This window comes from Sparus aurata, chromosome 3 (genome assembly GCF_900880675.1).
Source record: "Sparus aurata chromosome 3, fSpaAur1.1, whole genome shotgun sequence".
NCBI classification, from domain to species: Eukaryota; Metazoa; Chordata; class Actinopteri; order Spariformes; family Sparidae; genus Sparus; species Sparus aurata.
This window is the reverse complement of record NC_044189.1, coordinates 31,452,939-31,472,120: the sequence shown is the minus strand read 5'-3', so window position 1 is coordinate 31,472,120 and position 19,182 is coordinate 31,452,939. Positions and strand designations below refer to the sequence as shown.

The window sequence follows — 19,182 nt, the reverse complement described above, 5'->3', positions numbered from 1 at the left end:
CCATATCACTCTGCTTTGACAGTGACATCACTATTTTGGATTTACCCTTTTTACAAATTGTATGTGTGTAAAGCTACCATGACTTGTTATTCATGCAACACCGTGACCTTAACACTTACAAATAAACATAAAAAAACAAAGCAGGCAACAATGAATTTCCGTGCAAAACAGCTTTTAGTGCAAACATTTCCACACAATTTTACACTACTGTAATAAATACTTATTATAAGATTAAACATTTCACACAAGAATATTATTAGAAAAATAGATAAAACTAGAACAAATAAGAGGAAAATATTCACATACAGCCCATTATTACTACTAATATAAAATCTGCATATACTAGTGGACTGTCCTGGGGTGCATTTTGCTGCTTTGTAAAAAAAAAAAGTTAAACCCTGAGGAGGACTCCTGAACTGTCCTTGGGTGAATAGCAGCCTATACCTTAGCATCAGTGCAAATTCTTTACAGTTATTATTTTGCTCTGCTCTACGAGGCAGGGGCAGTTACGTGTTTCTGTTTTTTTTTTTTTTGCTTTGTTTTTATGCAAAGGCAGCGTTTACAACTCAGGTGGCGTCATGCTACATTTGCATATCTAATAAGCACCGTGCAGCTGGGCTGCACTCCTCCCCATGTAACTTCTCTGTCCCACTCAGGGGAGGAGCAAAGGAGGAGCACACAGTAGGCGAGTTCAAGTTCACACAGAGCTGCGCAGCACTGCCTAAATCGTGATGCATGCTGGTTAAAATGTGTCCACCATGATCTGGATGGGAGTGGTTTACTGCTCTGCATCTGATGACACATGGCCTTAAGTTATTGCAGGAGCAAGGCGGCTGCAGAGCAGTTGCGCAGTCGCTCTCCAGGTACTTTTTTTTCTTTTTTTATTGTAGTTGACAGACATGATATAAACATATGGAGTGAGGGTGTTACAAATGAAAATAGGGTGATGTCAGCGAATTGCAGTTACACAACATCATAGAGTGCAGGAGAAGACAAAAATAAATACATTTCAGGTTATGCAAACTCAATGTCATTTCAATAACATGAAAACAAAGAAAATAATACTAGAGTATTTATGGCTTTCTTATTTTCAGACTGACTAATTATGTTGATGTATTGTTTGATTTCCTTTTTGAGATGGTGATTAGTGAATTTGCGGTTATGGATATGAGCTTTGGCTAAAAATAATATTAAATTAATTATATAATATTGGTCTAATTGGGATGACGGGACTGAAAAGAAACCAAACAATACATTTTGATAGTCCAAACCAAAGTTTTTGTCAATGTGTTGACGGATGAAAGTAGTTACATTTTTCCAAAAAATCTGCAGGTAAGGACATGACCAAAAGAGATGGTGAAGATCTTCTGGAGCCTGTTTACAGAAGGAGCAGAGTTCGCTAATGTATTTTTTATATCTTTGCATAAATAGATTGGAGGGATAGATACGATGGATGAGTTTGAGGGATACTTTTTTGATTTTATTTGTAATAAAATATTTGTAGGGGAGGGACCATATGTTTTTCCAGATCAGGTTTGTGAATATATTATTCCAGTATGACACGACATTGGGAGTACTGACGTTTTCTTTTTGAAATAATGCACGTACAGTACGGTTGTTGTTGTTTTTTGCTGAGAGGCAGATTCGACCAACTTCTGTCTGTACAGGCTCCAGGGTAAGGGGTCAAACTCAGGTAACATAACATTTTTCAATAACATAATCACACCAGAGGGTATTGCATCAAATACTATTGCATATTCTTTCAGAGGAATAGGAAGTGTATATTTATTTAAAAATTCTGAGTATGATAATAATGTGCCGTTAGATTTGAAAAGCTGACTAACTAGAATTATGCCATGGGTCAACCAGTTCTCTAGGAAAAGTGATTTGTGTTTGCATAGTATGTCCCTATTATTCCAAATAATATCTATGGGGGCTGAAGTTATGTTTATAAATAAAAGACCAGGAGAGAAGTATCTGTTTATGAAAGCTGGCTAGTTTTGTGGGAAGTTTTTCAATATTGTAGGTGCAGAGTAACAAAAAATTAAGGCCACCGATTTTGGAAAATATATAGTTGGAAATGAAGTTCCAGATTGATATTGGGTTTCTGATAAATTATCTGATCCAGTTGATTTTGAATGTGTTATTGATAGTGGAAAAATCAAGAAAATTCAAACCTTGAATCATGATCTTTCATGAGAATTCATTAAAGTAGATTTTTTGATATAATGGATTTTGTTTTTCCACACAAAGTTATTAAGAATTTTGTCAATAGCTGAGGTGGTCTGTTTATTTACGTCCAGAGATATTGCTGTATATGTAAGCTGGAATAAGCCCTCTGCTTTAGATAAAAGAATTCTGCCCTGAAGGGACAGATCTCTCTGGAGCCAAGAGTTAAATTTTTTCTGTGTTTTTCTATGATGTGGGTAAAGTTCAGAGAGCATCTGTTGCTTGTGTTTTTGTTGATGATGATTCCCAAATAGGAGACAGACTCTTTTACAGGTATGTTGGAAATAGATGTAATATTACAGTTTTTGAGTGGTAGCAGTTCGCACTTACTTAGATTCAGGTGAAGTCCGGATGCTCTAGAAAAAATTTTAAATTCGATTAATAGTAACAGAAATTTGTGAGGCATTTTTTAAAAATAAGGAAGTGTCATCTGCTAGTTGACTGATGACGATTTCCCTGTCTGCTATAGATATCCCTTTGATGGGGCTCTGCTTGATGAAGTCAGAGAGCAACTGAGCACATATCAAAAATAAATATGGCGACACAGGGCAACCCTGCCTGATTCCACAACTTAAGTCAAAGCGTGGAGAAGTATCTTTCTGCATTTTAATTGAGCAATTCGCTTTCTTGTACATAGTTTCAATTGCTAAACAAAAGTACTTACCAAAACCAAATTTCTGTAATGCCTGAAACATAAATTTGTGTTCAATGGTATCGAATGCTTTGCGAAAATCCAGAAATAAAATAAAACTGTCATCAAGGCTGTAGTCAGCATAATCAATAAGACCCAGGACAAGTCTTATGTTGTTGGATATATGTCTGCCCTTCATAAATCCTGTTTGCGTTTCATCAATAATGTAATCCAGAACTGCTTTAAGTCTTTTGGCAAAAATTCCAGCTAAGATTTTATAATCATTATTGAGGAGACAGATTGGTCTCCAATTATCTATATGGAGTGGGTCCTTATTAGGCTTAGGGATAAGTGTTAAAAGCCTTTGCTATAAGGTAGGAGGAACAGTTTGGTTATGGATGCTTTCGGTGAATACACCATGGAGGAAGGGGGCAAGTTTATCAGCAAATGTTATATAAAATTCAGATGTTAAGCCATCAGTTCCAGGAGACTTGTTTAATTTAAGTTGCTGAATGGCAGAACTGACTTCTTCCAGAGTTACTTGCTTGTCACAGATGTCCCTCTGATCATTATTGATACATTTTAACTGAGAAAGATATCCAAAAAAGTAATCTGTAGCGTTTTTATTATAGTGTGATTTATACAGGTTCTTGTAGAACATTAAACAGTGATTGGATATGTTTTGTGAATCATCTGTGACAGTCCCATCAATATTGAGTTTTTGAATGCAGTTCGCTCTACTGCGTGACTTTTCCAATCTAAAGAAGTATGCTGTGTTTTGCTCCCCTTCCTCCAACCATTGTTTTCTGGATCTCACATAAGCTCCTTCTGCTTTAACTCTGTACATTTCATCTAGCTTGAGCTGCTGTTCAGTTAATTCTTGTTTGTCATCCTCTGTCAGATCTTCAGGCATACACTGAGTGAGAGTAGCAATTTTGGTAATTACTTTTGTTTCTTCCTCTTTTCTTAGTTTGGCCAAAGAGGATCCGTACTCTCTTAGGTATTTTGCTATCTTGAATTTCAATAGTTCCCAGTTATTAAGAAAATATTTATCATTTAAAGCCCTATGCCAGTAAGATTTTATTAAAAAGTGATTTTTTTCTATAACAACTTTATGTTTTAAGACTGAGTTGTTGAGTTTCCAATATGAATTCCGGTGGGTAGTGCTGGCATTAGGTCTAAAATTAATTTGAAGATTTATAGTTTTGTGATCTATGAGTGGAGTGGTCAAAATGTTAACATAAATATTATTTTCATCTAGACTACTTGAGATTAACCAGTAGTCGATTAGTGATCTATAGGTGCCAATTTTGTTTGCCCATGTTACAGGGGTGGATTGGCCATCGGGAGTACCGTCCGGTGGGCCGGTCACTAATGGGCCAATGGATGGCAGTTTTTTTAATTAATTTTTATTCATTTATTTATTTAACTTTTTTTTTTTTGGCCATGCCTCGCCTTGCCTTGGTAACTAATGTAACTCTCCCGGCCCGGGGAGAGAGACATGCATCGTGTAGCACACTTGGACACACAGAGGAACTCCCAGGCGTGCATGAGTTGAAAATGAATCCATTTACTGGTCTCTCTCTCAAGCTGGAAATACAGAGGAACGGGCACATCAGCACAACATGGCTACATGGCATGCAGGATAACAACGTGGACTGAGCAACATACGCTATTAACGCTCACATTTCCTCTAATATTACCAGAACTCAACGCTTTTACTACGATATGCAAAACATACACACTAATTATATTCTGCACACTCACACAGTCAATATTTTAGCATTCTACAGGTGGTAACTCTACTGCTTTTCTCGTTAGCGATGTACTCAGTGAAGCACTGTTTAACACACAGTTAACTTGCAAAACTCCACTGTAATTCTCGTAGACGGTCCATTAATCTTGCACCCTTTCTGTACATTGGTGTTGCTACGTTTATACCTCTTTTCATCACTTATGCTCACCTGGAAATACAGAGGAACGGGCACATCAGCACAACATGGCTACATGGCATGCAGGATAACAACGTGGACTGAGCAACATACACGCCCAACTAAGTCACATACAAAGGACTCCTGCTGCCCAACATTACTGTGGGTCCCACAATCGGCTCAGCCCACAGTACTCAGCTGCAGACACAGCAGAGAGGTGACGATTGGCCCAGTGGCTTGTCTGTCTAAGAATACCTGGCCCAATGGCCCTATGAGAGGCTACAGAGGCCCAGGAGTCCCACCCACGCATGTTCTAGACCCCCCCTCGTCCAATCACTTTTAATGATGAGGAGTCGATGATGAGAGAGAGAGCGAGAGAAAAAAACAACAGACCAGCACATGAAAAACAAAAATGGAGAAGGGAAGTAAAAAACGCAAAGGCAGTGCGGAAAAATTGAGGAGAAAGAAAAGCTCTAGCAGCACAGGCTGCTAAAAGTAAAACAATGTTTGCTGCAGAGGCCGGCATGGCCGGGGCTAGCAGCACCGATGCTACAGCTTTAGCAGTGGGTCCTTCACGTGAGTCTGAAGAGAGTGAGGCTCCAATTACCACTGCCCTTATGGTGCAGGAGGAGGCTGAAAAAATAAGTGTTGAGGAAGTCTCTCCACCATGTGAAGGAGGTAGTGATACCGTGGTAAGCAGGTATGTGCCTTCTAGAATGGTGTGGATAAACATTCATTAAAATAAATGGTTCAGAACGGTTGCTTAACTGTCTATGAACTTTACTTGACTTAATAAATAGCAAACTCTGGATGGTGTGGTGTGTTACACTAAATCTAACTATCTAAAGTATTGGAAAACAATAACCATATTCATATACTCTCCTGATTAATTGATTAGTTGCTTTTATTAACCACTTTAGCCCTATTTCATACTTTCATCAAAGGATGCCACACAAAATTGCAGATCTACAAGCTTACAACTCACATGTTGCAATGTGATGTGTTTTGAGCATGTAGATCTGCCATTTTCAGAGTTTTTGATCCTTTCTACCTATAATGACATCCCCCAAATCAGGTCACCAGAGTTAAAGTGTTTAAAGTGCCAACATGCACCTTTCTTCGTGCCCACACTCCAATTTGGTCATGAAGGACATTGAGCTAACAACTTAACAAATATGTATGCTTTACATATTTCTTTCAGTCAGTGTTCATGGTTTATTGTCCTTTCAACAGTTTAACATCATACAGTTAAAAACACTGATAAACTACTGCTACAATAAAACATCTGCATACATATTACTCATGATGCAGTACACAAATTACAAGTATTTCCTCTTATGTCATGCTTGATTGTCTATACATTATGTTGAGCTGTACTGTCTTTCTAAAATGAAATTAGTGTTTGTCCATTTTTCAGATCATTTTACTATTGTTTTCCATACTTAAGCCAACTAGCCAAAGTTCTGATTGCATGCAGACTCATTATGTGCATGTAATCTTGTTCAAACTTAACCTATTCCACACTATTCCTCCACTTTTCATGTCCAGGTTTGTGATAGGCGACAGGCCCAGTACATCATATCCTGTGGAGATGATCTCACCAGAGACCCCAAGCAGCCCATAGATTATTTCACCGGTCCCAACCCAGACACCCTTCAGCTGTCTTTAAATCATCATCCTCAACAAACTACAAAGAACCCCAAATGGCAGAAAGTTTTCCACTGCGAGAATGGCACCATTAGAAGGTTGCTGTCATTAAGAGCAAGTGAGCAACACACTCTGTAGTTATCATTTATTTTATTCAAGGTTTAAGAATATAAAGGGATATAGTTTAGTATAGTGGTGTTATTAAGAGCTTGTGTGTTTGTATGTACATCAACAGGGGGGAGGTGGCACAATATCTGCGTGCGGATTGTAGTGGGCCAGTCTGGACCAAAAAGTCCAGGGCCAAATTTTTGTCCCAGTCCATCCTTGCCCATGTATAGGATTTAGTAATTGGATTATTTTTCCTTACCTCCAGATAGCTACTAATTAGAATTTCTGCATAAATAACATTACATTAGAAGGAGAATTTGTTCTATTTTTTGGAGGCCATCTATCTACAGAGTCATCAACCATAACATTGAAATCCCCACCAACAACAAACAGCAGATTTGGATATTTAGATAACCAAGATAGAAAACATGATTTCAGAGTGTCGAATAAGAAGTCATTACCAGTTTTGGTATTATAACCATATACATTGGCCAGAAGGACTATAATATCATCAAATTTAATAATTAGTATAAGAAATCTACCATTTGGGTCGCTCTCTGAGTGTAATATAGCTCCTTCAAATTTGTTATTCAGGGAGGTTACTCCTGCTGGCCGTTCTGAGCCATGCGAAAACCATATGTCATTTCCCCACTGATTTTTCCAGAATTTATTATCATCTATGATTGAGAGTGATTCTTGTAAGAAACAGAAATAAGACTTTTGTTGTTTAATAAATAAAAACAAGGCTTTACGTTTTAAGTTATCTCGCACGCCTCTGGTATTAAGTGAAATCACTGATAAGGACATAACAGAAATGTATGCAGATAATTCAGAAAACCAAAATTAGCCTTAATGTTTCTCTTCATAATTAGGGCCTTTAATTCTAAGTCTCCTGCAGTCAGCAGATATCAAAAACATAAGGCAATAATTCATGAACCCCCTCATCTTGAAGTTAAAAACAAGGCACTCACACACCTCTCTTAGGATGAGTGCAAAACATAAACACCAGGCTTCTACGACATTCGTTTCTACACATGAAGAAAAATAATTCTTGCTCCGGAAGCCAGGTCACCTGAACTGTGGGGGTTTAATTAAGGAAAATTTAAAGGAGGAAGTAAGTTAATAAATTGCCCCGGAAATCGACGATTTAATTCAGATATTAGATAACATAAATTCATTTTAAATATTTATATGCACTACTATGTACACAAGTAGTAAAAGATTTAAAAATTAAAAAAAGGGATGGGGGAAAAAGAAAATAGGGGGAAGGAGTCTTCTTGTGGCAGCTATGCAAACTGTGACCAGTCTATGGACTAAATGTCATTTTTCATATCATTCACAGTGATCCTTTTACTGTCAACGAGGGCATGGGAGCCTCTGAATCCGGCCTTCTTTCCCTCTTTCCTCGCTTGCTCCACCAGCGGCCACAGCTTGTTCCTTGCGTCTTTCATGTCTTGGGTCAAATCCTCGAGGATTTTGATCTTTCTCTCCTTGAGCAGCTTAGAGGTTCTCGCATCTCTCCAGATCATGTCCCGGTGAGTACGAGAAGGAACCGCACAATGATGCGGTGGCTGGAGTGACGGTCCGCAGCGCGGGGTCCAAGCCTGTGAACAATGTCCACAGAGAAGTGCAGCTCTTGAGCGATGTCAGGAGAAACTTGGCCGAGGATGTCGATGATGATTTTCTTGACATCTTCTCCGGTCCGTTCGGGGATCCCGGCCACTCGGAGGTTCCATCTTCTTTGGTAGGCTTCCAGGGTATTCCATTTGTCGCGGAGCACCGTGTTTTCTTTCTCCAGTGTTTCAACATGACTCTGCAGGGAGTTCACTTGGAGAGTCACGTCCTCCACCTGTTTCCCCAGGAACTCCAGGGTGTCAGTAACGCTTTTAATTGTTTGTGTGTTATCTTTAACAGTGGTTTCAAGACAGTGCAGTTTTCTGAGGGCTTCTTCTGCATTTTTTCAATTCTCTCCATTACTGTCATTAAAGCAGCGTTTAATACAGTTTGTTCATCGTCTTCTAATTCATTGGCCAATTTTTTTTATTTCTTTCCTGGCCGTCGATCTACAATGTTTTCATCAGGTATCGTAGATGAGCTCTCAGGATTAAGTAATCCATCCAAAACTCCAAGTTGGTTTTCTAGAGCACTGAATGCATCGCGATGGCGGGGTTTATGCTCATTTCAAATCAGCAGCCAGGATAGGGGTAAAGGTGACAGAAGAAAGGAGAGCCCACTGCTTTTCTTTTCTTTTTGGGGGCAGCTCGTAAGTCGCATTTAATGACTTTCACTGTATGTGAGAGAGTCCATTAGAGACAAAGGGAAAAGTTTGGTCGAGTTTCGCGGGGCAAGCCAGTTGCTCATCAGTGTTAGGAAACTCTAATAAAAAAATAATTAAAAAAAAACCTTTTAGTCTCCTTATCACTGTATCTACTCACAGTTCAGGCAACTTTTCATCTGTAGGTGCTGTTCAGAGCATGGTTTAGTTTTGGCTCATGTCGAAGAGCTTATAGGTGCAGTCACCTCACTGAGACGCCATCATCGTCATCTCCAGCCGTTCTATTCCGCTCTCCAGGTACTGCGCGAGCCTAGACCCACCTTCATGACGTCAGGACTTTGCCCTAATTAGTTTTTATCTCCGCTGACGCATATGTCGTGTGTTTCGATGAATTTCCATATCCGCCTGTGCCTCTTTTCTACTCAAGTATCACATACTTTCAGATAAGTAGCAGCCGTGTGGCCGCACCTATGGGATAGTCCACATGAATAAACTTATAAAATCCTTCATGTAACGCAACAACCCTGAAAGATGTCGTCAATAAATTGCTCAGTTCTGTCACCCTACTCGTGGTGATGATGGAGAAGTGGTTCACTGCTGTGTCCAGTGCTATCTGTACTATCAAATGTATTTCGTTCATTGTGAATAATGTTGCTGTAAGAAAATGCATCATCTTATGTGTTTTTATGCATATTGGTTAAATGTAGTCAGCAAATTCCCCTCAGCTGTGATATAATCATGCACCTAAGCACAGTTGTCATCATAATAATTAATAACTGTTGTAATTGTATTGTATTGTTATTGGGCAAGACTTACTATAATGTACCTGATAGACAAAGTTCAAATTTATTTTATGGTGACATTACAAGGAAAACGGAACATGAGCATTTACAGTAAGACAACATTTAGGCTATTCGTCTACTCTTGATAAACCAGTTGGACCATTAATGCGCCACTGTGTGACCGTTTTGAAGTGAAGCAATTACAAAATATCCAAATTTGAAGTTGTTTTGTGACAAAGCTGTCACATTCTGTTAAATATGAACTGTCCATACATACACACACACACACACACATATATACACCGTAAAAAAGTTTTTTTATTTTTTGTCAGCAATACATAATATTTTATGTTGTGTCAACTAGAAATATATATATATTAATGGGACTTGAAATATTATTTTGTTCTGACTATTGTAATGGCTAGTTGCCAGAACTTGATCTTCCACAAATATTTTCAAGTTTTGAGAACTTCTGTCAAGTTCTGACAGGTCACGTGGTATGAAAATGATTGACAGCCCCTGCAGGTTGAACCTGTATGTGCAAAGCCCCTGCAGGTTGAACCCTGGCATCATATTGGGCGCGTTCAAGTTGACCTCCTGCTGCCTGGTCTAGGCCTGGGCGATAAACCGAAAATTTACCTATACCGAAATTTACGACGATAACCAACGTCATTTTGGCCATGTCGGTATATTCGGTGTCATAGGCATAACATCCACTAGGGACAGGGGACATGTTAGGTCCACTTGATTAATCTACCCCGGCGTATACCGATGTGCTTATTTTACATTAATTTGATGGCAAACTCCGCCCGCCGATGCGACCCCAGCTATGCCAGGTTAGTAATCAAGTGAACCAACTCTCGCTGTGAGTCGCGGACAGTTTGTGTAATGATGCTGCGTTCAAAGGCTGCAACAGGCCACTGTCTTCGGCCGGGCCGTCCATTGATCAAACATTTGTGTTTTGTTTTTTATTAACTCAAAATAATGACTGTATTTACAGCTAGAAAGCGCGCATCTCTCTCCTCCCTCCATTGTTGTTTGCATTTGTGTCTCTGCGTGGTCTGACACGTGAGTGTCCTCATGCTGGAAAACGTGACTTCTCGCGTACGTGACGTCACTCCTCGAGACGCAAGAAGAAAGCAAAAATATATATTTTTTACTAAGGAAAATTACAAAACTAGTAACACGTTACCTGCATCACTGATTGTGTAGCTTAAGTGCAACATGGAGCATGAAGATGTAAAGAAAAAAATAAAAACAGTAGAATGAAGTTTGAGCAGGTTTGGAGGAAAGTCGGAGGTGTGGACCCATTTTAAACAAGTCGTGGGCCGTGATAATAACATTTGTCGGCTTTGTCGAGTGCATTAAGTGCGGCACTTGTTGCATTATTCATAAAGATTTCTGTAGTTTAAACAACTCGCAATTGTAGTCGAGAACGTCAGTTATAACAGCCCACGTATTAAACTGTTGTCGGGTTTAAATCGGTCTCGGGCCGGGCTCGGACACAACGCGCACGGGCTCGGGTCGGGCTTGATTCTAAGCTCTACTCGGGTCCAGCCGCGACTTTACTGAGGTTCACCCAGTGTGAGCAGCAGGAGGACCGTCAGCTCACCTCCCAGAACATGGCACTGAATCGCTGGAAACTGATTTAGGGACTGTCATCAAATTACTTAGCATAAATATATTAATACAAAATAATTGCAGTTCTTTCAATATCTTCCATGTCATGGGGCCCAGTGACTCCAGCAGCAGATTGTATTAGTAAACTGGACGAATGAGACAGTTATGTTTATTGTACTCTAGTGCTTCCTCTATTTTATATGAATATTAATATGCAGAAATCTTGTTTTTTTCTCTCAATAGCTTCCATGTCATGTGACCCACTGACTTCTGAAACAGATTCTGTGTCTATCAAAAATATATAATAATAAAGAAAATAATGGTAAAAAAAAGTTCTCTAATGCTCAAGAGGTCAACATATTATTAAGCAGCAAAGTCAACTTCTCTACTATTTTGTCTCATGTCTTAGATTATGATTCTGAAGCCCTCAAAATGTTTATTTATTTACATCCAACCTCTTCCACCACCTGCAGTACAACCACATGATTCAATTCGAAGAAATAAAAAAAAGCGAGAAGCTTAGAATTTGTTTATAAGGGACTGTATATTTTATACTTTTAAACCTGTTCAGTTGCTGTTCAATCGTGTGCTTATCAATTGTTCTTAACTACTAAATAAATAATATAAATCTTAACTACAATGTAGTTTTACAGTCCTTTAAAGTGGCATTTCTGTAAATACACAGGATTTTTTTCCCCTTTTTTTGGGTGCGGGGGGGGGGGGGGGTTACTTGTCGTTCATTTATCGTTATCGAGGTGAGTTGCTCAATATATCGTGATATTGATTTGAGGCCATATCGCCCAGCCCTAGCCTGGTCACATCAGCGAGATCTGCTGGCGACAGCAGGGGCGGGGATACAAACGCTGCTATGAAGTCGGACACTCTCTCTTCCCGTTGACGTGACGTGACTTGGCTGAGCTTGCGGTGTTTGCCTTCTTCGTCTGCGAAGAAGTGGAGGAAATTGAAATTCCATTAATGTTTGATTACAATCAACAACGACTGTGATCAGTTTTCTTACCTGATGCTATGGGAACTTTGCTGGCCTTTTTCTCATATTAATCTCCTTCAGAAATTATTCAATCTGAGATGTTCAAAATATTAGTCAACCAAAGCATTTGGGCTGAGGGAATAGAGCAGTGAAACTGCTGCTGTGTTGCATGCAGACGACCGGGGATCAAGACCCGTGTCAAATCTGTCTTTTTGCAGAGGATGTGTTCATCTGATTACTTTTATTTATATATATTTATATATATTTATATATTCATATATATTTATATATATATATATATATATATATATATATATATATATATATAGATATATAGATATATATATATATACATACATATGTACAGTTCATATTTAGAGACAACAGAATGTGACAGCTTATTCACAATAACAACTTCAAATTTGGATACTTTGTAATTGCTTCACTTCAAACGGTCACACAGTGGCTCATCAAGAGTAGATGAAGAGCCTAAATGTTGTCTTACTGTAAATGATCATGTTCTGTTTTCCTTGTAATGTCACCATTAAATACATTTGAACTTTGTCTATCTGGTACATTATAGTAAGTCTTGCACAATAACAATACAATTACAACAGTTATTCATTATTATGATGACAACTGTGCTTAGGTGCATCATGATTAAATCACAGCTGAGGGGAATTTGCTGACTACATTTAACAAATAAGCATAACTATAGACACATAAGATGATGCATTTTCTCATAGCAACATCACAATGAATGAAATACATTTCACTGAATGAATGAAATACAATAATCAGAACAAATGACTGAGTCAGATGCCTTGTCCCGCTGCACCATCTCATCACACGCAGAATAGCTCAGGATAATTCTCTGTATTGTTAATGTGACGGGAACATAAAGGGTTAATTAATAAGAGTGGATAGTACAGATAACACTGGACACAGCAGTTAACCACTTCTCCATCATTACCCTAAGCTGACAGAACTGAGCAGTTTATTGACGACATCTTTCAGAGTTGTTGCGTTACACGAAGGATTTTATAGGTTTATTCATGGTGACTATCCCATAGGTGCGGCAACGCGGCCGCTACTTATCTGAAAGTATTTGATATTTGAGTAGAAAAGAGGCAGAGGCCTTATGGATATGGAAATTCATCGAAACACACGTCATATACGTCAGCGTAGATGAGAGCCAATTAGGGCAAAGTCCTGACGTCATGAAGGTGGGTCTGGGGTCGCGCAGTACCTGGAGAGCAACTGCGCGAATGCTCTGCAGCAGCCTCTCTCCCGCGATAATTTAAGGTCATGTGACATCAGATGCGGAGCAGAAACCACTCCCATCCAGGTCATCGTGGACACATTTTAACCAGCATGCATCACGATTTATGCAGCGCTGCGCAGCGCTGCGCAGCACTGCGTGATCTTGAACTCGCCTAACAACTCCCCTGGCGGTCGTTCTAGCCAGAACAGACATGGACACTGACATGGACACCTGACACACGGATTAACGGATTTACGGACACAAGGATGGTGAGTTAATTATTTGAGAATAATTTAATCCAAGTTTGTGTGGACTGTGATTTTGTCTGCCAGCAATAGAGTCTAAAGTAGATTACTGTCTTTATTGCGTTACATTACTTCTTGTTCATTGTCAGGAGTCTTGTTAACTTCAATATCAAGCTAGTGTCAATTACATTTGACCCGTAAGTCAGGGGCATCGTCAGCTTGCTCCTAGTGAGTGGCAACTGACACATATATGATTTAACAATATCCTCTAAACATTATTTAATTGTTTATCCAGTAAGCATTGCTGTGGCTTCGATGTAGATTTGTGCTAACATGAGCGGCTAACGTTAAGCTAATGTTACTGTGAGCGGTGCGGACTCGCGTTTGTCTGCGGGGAAGGGGAGGGGGTGCATGGCAGACATAGAGAATGTATGGCAAACAAACACTGCATGTTATCAGGCAGGTTTCCAGGATAACAAGTAGCCTACTCTTTTCAATGTAAGAATTGTCGATGAGATCCGGTGTCAAAAAGGAAAAAAAAATTGATCACGGACTTCATTATCGATTACCATGGCAACGAACGAAGCGTCGATTTTTTTTTGGGTCTGCCCTAGAGGTTTCAAAGTCGAGCTTACAGTGTCAACAGGTCGATGTGAAGATTTCCCGCCGAGCAGTCTATTGTGTAACAGTCCGTGTGGTCAGTAGAAATTGAGCTTTGTGCAGACGGGTACGACTAATATTGCTGAAAACTCCTATTTCTTTTGCTTGGAGCATGACAGGGTAAAAGCAACAGTAACCAAGGAGACCTATGAGCCAATTCTTTTGTGGGCACATGGAAATTGTATTTTATGATACAGTCTCATACCTTTTAATTCAAGGTTAAATGGCTAAAATGCAGTTATTTGTGGTCTTTTCTTCCGACCATGTAAAATGAGTCCTCTACATTATATAATCTACCATGCCAGCCACAATGAGACTGTAACCTCTGTGCTGTTGCATTTTTTAAAAGAATTTTATGTTTTGCTCCACATTGATGTTTAATACTTGTTTACAAAGCATGGAGTTGCAGTTTTAAAAATGACACAGATGAAAGCTTTAAGGCATAATACAGTTGTTTTTAGGGAGGTTCTTCTGCTTAGTGGTACTGCTTTAAGTAGACATATTATGTAATTTGCTGTGACAAATCTATGTCACTGGAGTATATGGCAAAACTATATCTTTAATGTGTAATGGTCAACTGTTTTCAAATTTTGTGATTGTACCAAGTGAAAAGTTAAATAAATTCATAGGTAGGAAAAAAAACATTTCTGACAAGACTCATTTTCTCGGCATCCTGGTCAATTTCTTTATGCTGTGGAAATGTAAGTACTGTATATATAGTACAAGTTGTCAGAGAAGCACCTTAAAACATTATAAGATTAAACATGGACATTATGGACGCAGCTGCCCCATCTCATGCATTTACCAGGAATGTGCATGCACATTTCGAACTCAGACAGCCCCCAGAGTTCATCTAACGAAATTTCACAGAAGAGAAACAGCGGGATCGTCAACAGCTAATATCAGTTGCGAGCTTTGCAACTTTTCTGAAGCTTGCAATATCAAGGATTTTTTTTCTCATTTAGGTCTTCATTTGAGGAACTGTGAAACTGTAAAATGTCCTTTTCAAGACTGTTCTTTTAAGTCAAATGTTCTATCTACTTTTAAGGCACACAGGAGCAGAGTTCTCCAGTTATGTAGTGTTGACAGCTTAAGAGGAGAGTTAACCACAAGGGTCGGTCTGTCACCTGTAGGTCAACCTGAAATTGAAGAGACAACTGAGCCATGTTCAAATGATCTTAGTGTATCATATAGTAGTGATGTTGACGAAGAAATAGATGAGTCTTTTGAACGCAGATTTGGATCACTATTTCTTTGTATGCACCAGCCCAGTGGCATTATATTTGCATATTCATCAGGGAGCAGTACCCATCCAGCAGTCTCTCAGTGCCATAACAATCTCAAGCGGCACATACCGTCATGTGTCGGTGGAATAACAGCGGCATAACAGCAGCATACCACTCCGAGAATCTGTATGCCAGTCTGGGGATCGGTATATACCACTCCGAGCATCTGTATGTCAGTTTGGGGATCGGTATATACCACTCTGAGAATCTGTATGCCAGTCTGAGGATCGGTATATACCACTCCGAGAATCTGTATGCCTGTTTGGGGATCGGTATATACCACTCCGAGCATCTGTATGTCAGTGTGGGGATCGGTATATACCACTCTGAGAATCTGTATGCCAGTCTGAGGATCCGTATATACCACTCCGAGAATCTGTATGCCTGTCTGGGGATCGGTATATACTGCTGAGCAGCAATCAACATACCTTTAACCACTTTTGGATCTCGGCGCTACTGTGTTTTCCTCATACACTTGTTATTTAATGATCAGACAGACATCAGACGGAAATTCAAATCAAACTTTATTTAAAAATTAAAAGATTTAACACAAACAACCGATTTCCCCACTCCTCGAAAAGCAAGGGTGAATTCGCCTGTGGCAAGTTTACTTATAGCCAATTCCATCTTCTCCAGCCAGACTATTAGTGCTATTAGTAGCGGCTTAACAGCAAAATTCCAAAGAATCATGCACTTTGTGATAAAAGCTTGAAATTTGGTACACTTATAGCCAAAGACAGTCCAAAAAAAATTTGATATGGCGGCTGTGGCAGCCATTTTTCAAAATGGCCACCATTGACTACCATTTCCATGTGATTTTTCTTTTGTGTGTGTAATATGTTATTGATTATAAAATTTGCTACATGTATTTACCTTTTTGGAGTTTGTACATGAATGATATAAATACATTTCAAGATGGCTGTTATTTTTCAAGATGGCCACCATGACTGGTTTGAAAATAATTACTGCCTTAAAGTTGCATGGATTCCTGTGATATGAATGATATTGGGGTAAATCACACATTTTTATTATTAGGAATTCAAGTGGCAACTTTAGTATTTAGCCTATTTGGTAGTTCACAATGCAAGATAGGCCTAACTGACAATAGTAACTGTCCAAACATGGGGTCAATCAAGGAAGACTCTCAGCAATCTCCTCCACAGTAACAGAGTAACATGTGTCCTTTACGTTCTCCTGTGTATTTTTCTATGTTCCCTCTGGCTCCCTCTGTCTATTGCCTTGTTCCCTTCATGTTCTCATGTGCTCCTCCCCTTCGTTATCTCACCTGTTGGTCCACCTCACCTGTTCCTCGTCTTGTCATCAGTGTCTGTGTATTTAGTCTCTGTGTTCCCTTCACTCCTTGTTTGGTCATTGTTCTTGTCAGCCCCTGTCTACGTCCATGTTCTTCTCTATGTCCTTCAAGTCCCGTTATGGTAGGTTTTGGTTTTGAGCTTTCCATGTTTGATTTGAACTTTGCCTTTTTCTTTGTACTTTGTCTTGCTTTTTAGTTGCTACTTTGCCTTGCTGTTTTTGGTTGCTACTTTGCCTCTTGCCTCCCGTTTTGTCTGCTTCTGTTTTTTGTCTTCAGCTTTAAAATAAAGCTCGCTTTTTGTTTCCCCATATCCTTGCCTCTCGTGTAACTGCATTTGGGTCCACCTTCCACTTTCCATAGTCTTCCCTTTAACCCAACCCTGACAACAGGATTATAAACCTTTCAATAATTGCCATTACCTCCTGTAGAATGTCATGTGGGGCAGAAGACAATTCTAATAGGGCATTTGTAAGCTCTGGAAAGACAGCTCACATAGCCCATGCAGTGTTTTTTTCCCCTGGCCAGCAAAGCTTGATACTGTGTCACAGCCAGTCAAAGCATGAAACACTGGAAGAGCACGTGCCTTCTCAGGCCCAAGTGCAGCTGAGATTTCATGGGCTGCTAGGTATGGAACTCTTTCCAGTACCAAATGCAAACCAAAGCTCTTCCTCTGCCTTTAGACCTTGAGCTGCTGCCACAGCTAGAACCACAACATCGGTATCAACAGTTTAGATCATAATTTTCTTGTGACCATTTCGTACTGCATGGGCCCCATGTCATAAAATGCAAGTGCCAGCTTCATCATGTGTGCATGGAGAAATTGAGGACAGATAAGCGAGGGGCGGCTTGCCGAGCATAGCAGTCCACCATTTGAAACGTGGTATTAGCATGTTAGCACGTTAACTATTTATGTGGAACAGGGTGTTAATGGGAAAATAATAAGTGTTTTTCTAAAATAAGTTTAATTTATCTATTTCAAGCCCAAATAAAGCAGACATGGTTCTGCGGCATCTTCCTACCAAGTAGTCTTATATTACAGCAATCCACCATTTGAAACGTGCTATATAGGACATTATCACGTTAACTAATTATGTGGAACAGGCTGTCAATGGGGGAAAAAATAAGGGTTTTTCTGAAATAAGTTTTATTTATCTAGTTGTGAGCTAATTGTTGTAACAAAATAAGGTTTAAAATAAGTCATCTAGTTGTAGGCCTACCTAGAGCCGAGCATATGACAAAAATGAACTTGAGGCATGTTGCAATGGTCAAGTCATATCTGATCTTTCCAATGAACTGAAGGACTTGAAGGTGACATCAACATGTCACTATTTTTGAGACTTAGATATTTGTCAAGTTTCAGCAAAAAGACTGAAATTAAACAAAATTCCCTTTTAGCTGATTTTAACTAGCACTGCTTACATTTGTGTGTGATATCTGCAAGTAAATGGTGGCCATCTTAAATTGTGAGAACAAAGGAAGATTCTGGGATTATTACACATTGCAGATTTTATTTCTGCATGATAAAATGTATAATATATTTATGGAGATCGACCATATTATATGCAATATACGAAACGTTATTAAAATTACAATGTTCATGGTGATTGTGGCAATCATCTTGAAATTTTATTGTATAAATTTCCTTAAACTAGGTATGGTAAATAAATGTATCTAACCACATCATCAACATCATATTTTATACCATGCAAATAAGAAAATTTTTCTGAATACAGTCAGTGGCGGCAATTTTTAAAATGGCCATCACGGCCGCCATGTTGAAAATTCACGATGGCCCGATATCCAATTTTTTTCAGACTGCCTTTGGCCTTAACTGTACCAAATTTCATGCTTTTACCACAAAGTGAATGATTTTTCAGCTAAGCCGCCCAACTATATAGGCTTGAGTACGTCACGCAGCGGCGTCAGGTCTGCGTCTGCCCCTCCCCATGAAGCAAGCAGGCAAACTCTTCAACACACTTGAACAGCGATGATTCACAACAAACAATATATAATTCCGGGGCGGCTGTAGCTCAGTGGGTTGAGCTGGTGGACCAGTGATCGGAAGGTCGCTGGTTCAAATCCCCTGCTCCCCTGGGGTGGGACTGAGCTACATGCCGAAGTATCCTTGAGCAAGATACTGAACCCCAGAATTGCTCCTGATGTGCAGTTGACACCCTGTAGGGCAGCCACTGCCATCAGTAAGG

General features: G+C 39.4%; 1 protein-coding gene across 3 annotated transcripts in view; it reads left to right on the top strand.

Annotated features, from left to right (window-relative positions):
- The window catches only part of arhgef2a (Rho guanine nucleotide exchange factor (GEF) 2a), a 148,457-nt gene that overhangs the window by 113,094 nt on the left and 16,181 nt on the right, over positions 1-19,182 (top strand). Inside the window, exons 23-24 of one of the 3 annotated variants that reach the window (XR_003983483.1) lie at positions 6,340-6,556; positions 7,889-8,548. The exons of 1 other annotated variant lie outside the window; for it this stretch is intronic. Coding sequence is in view for 1 of the 2 variants with exons in the window: in XM_030411619.1 (XP_030267479.1) it covers positions 6,340-6,347 (8 nt within the window). In the remaining variant the exon portion in view is untranslated. Of the gene's footprint in view, positions 1-6,339; positions 8,549-19,182 lie in introns of those variants that run through there. One more of the 3 variants, XM_030411619.1, reaches the window with a different exon arrangement.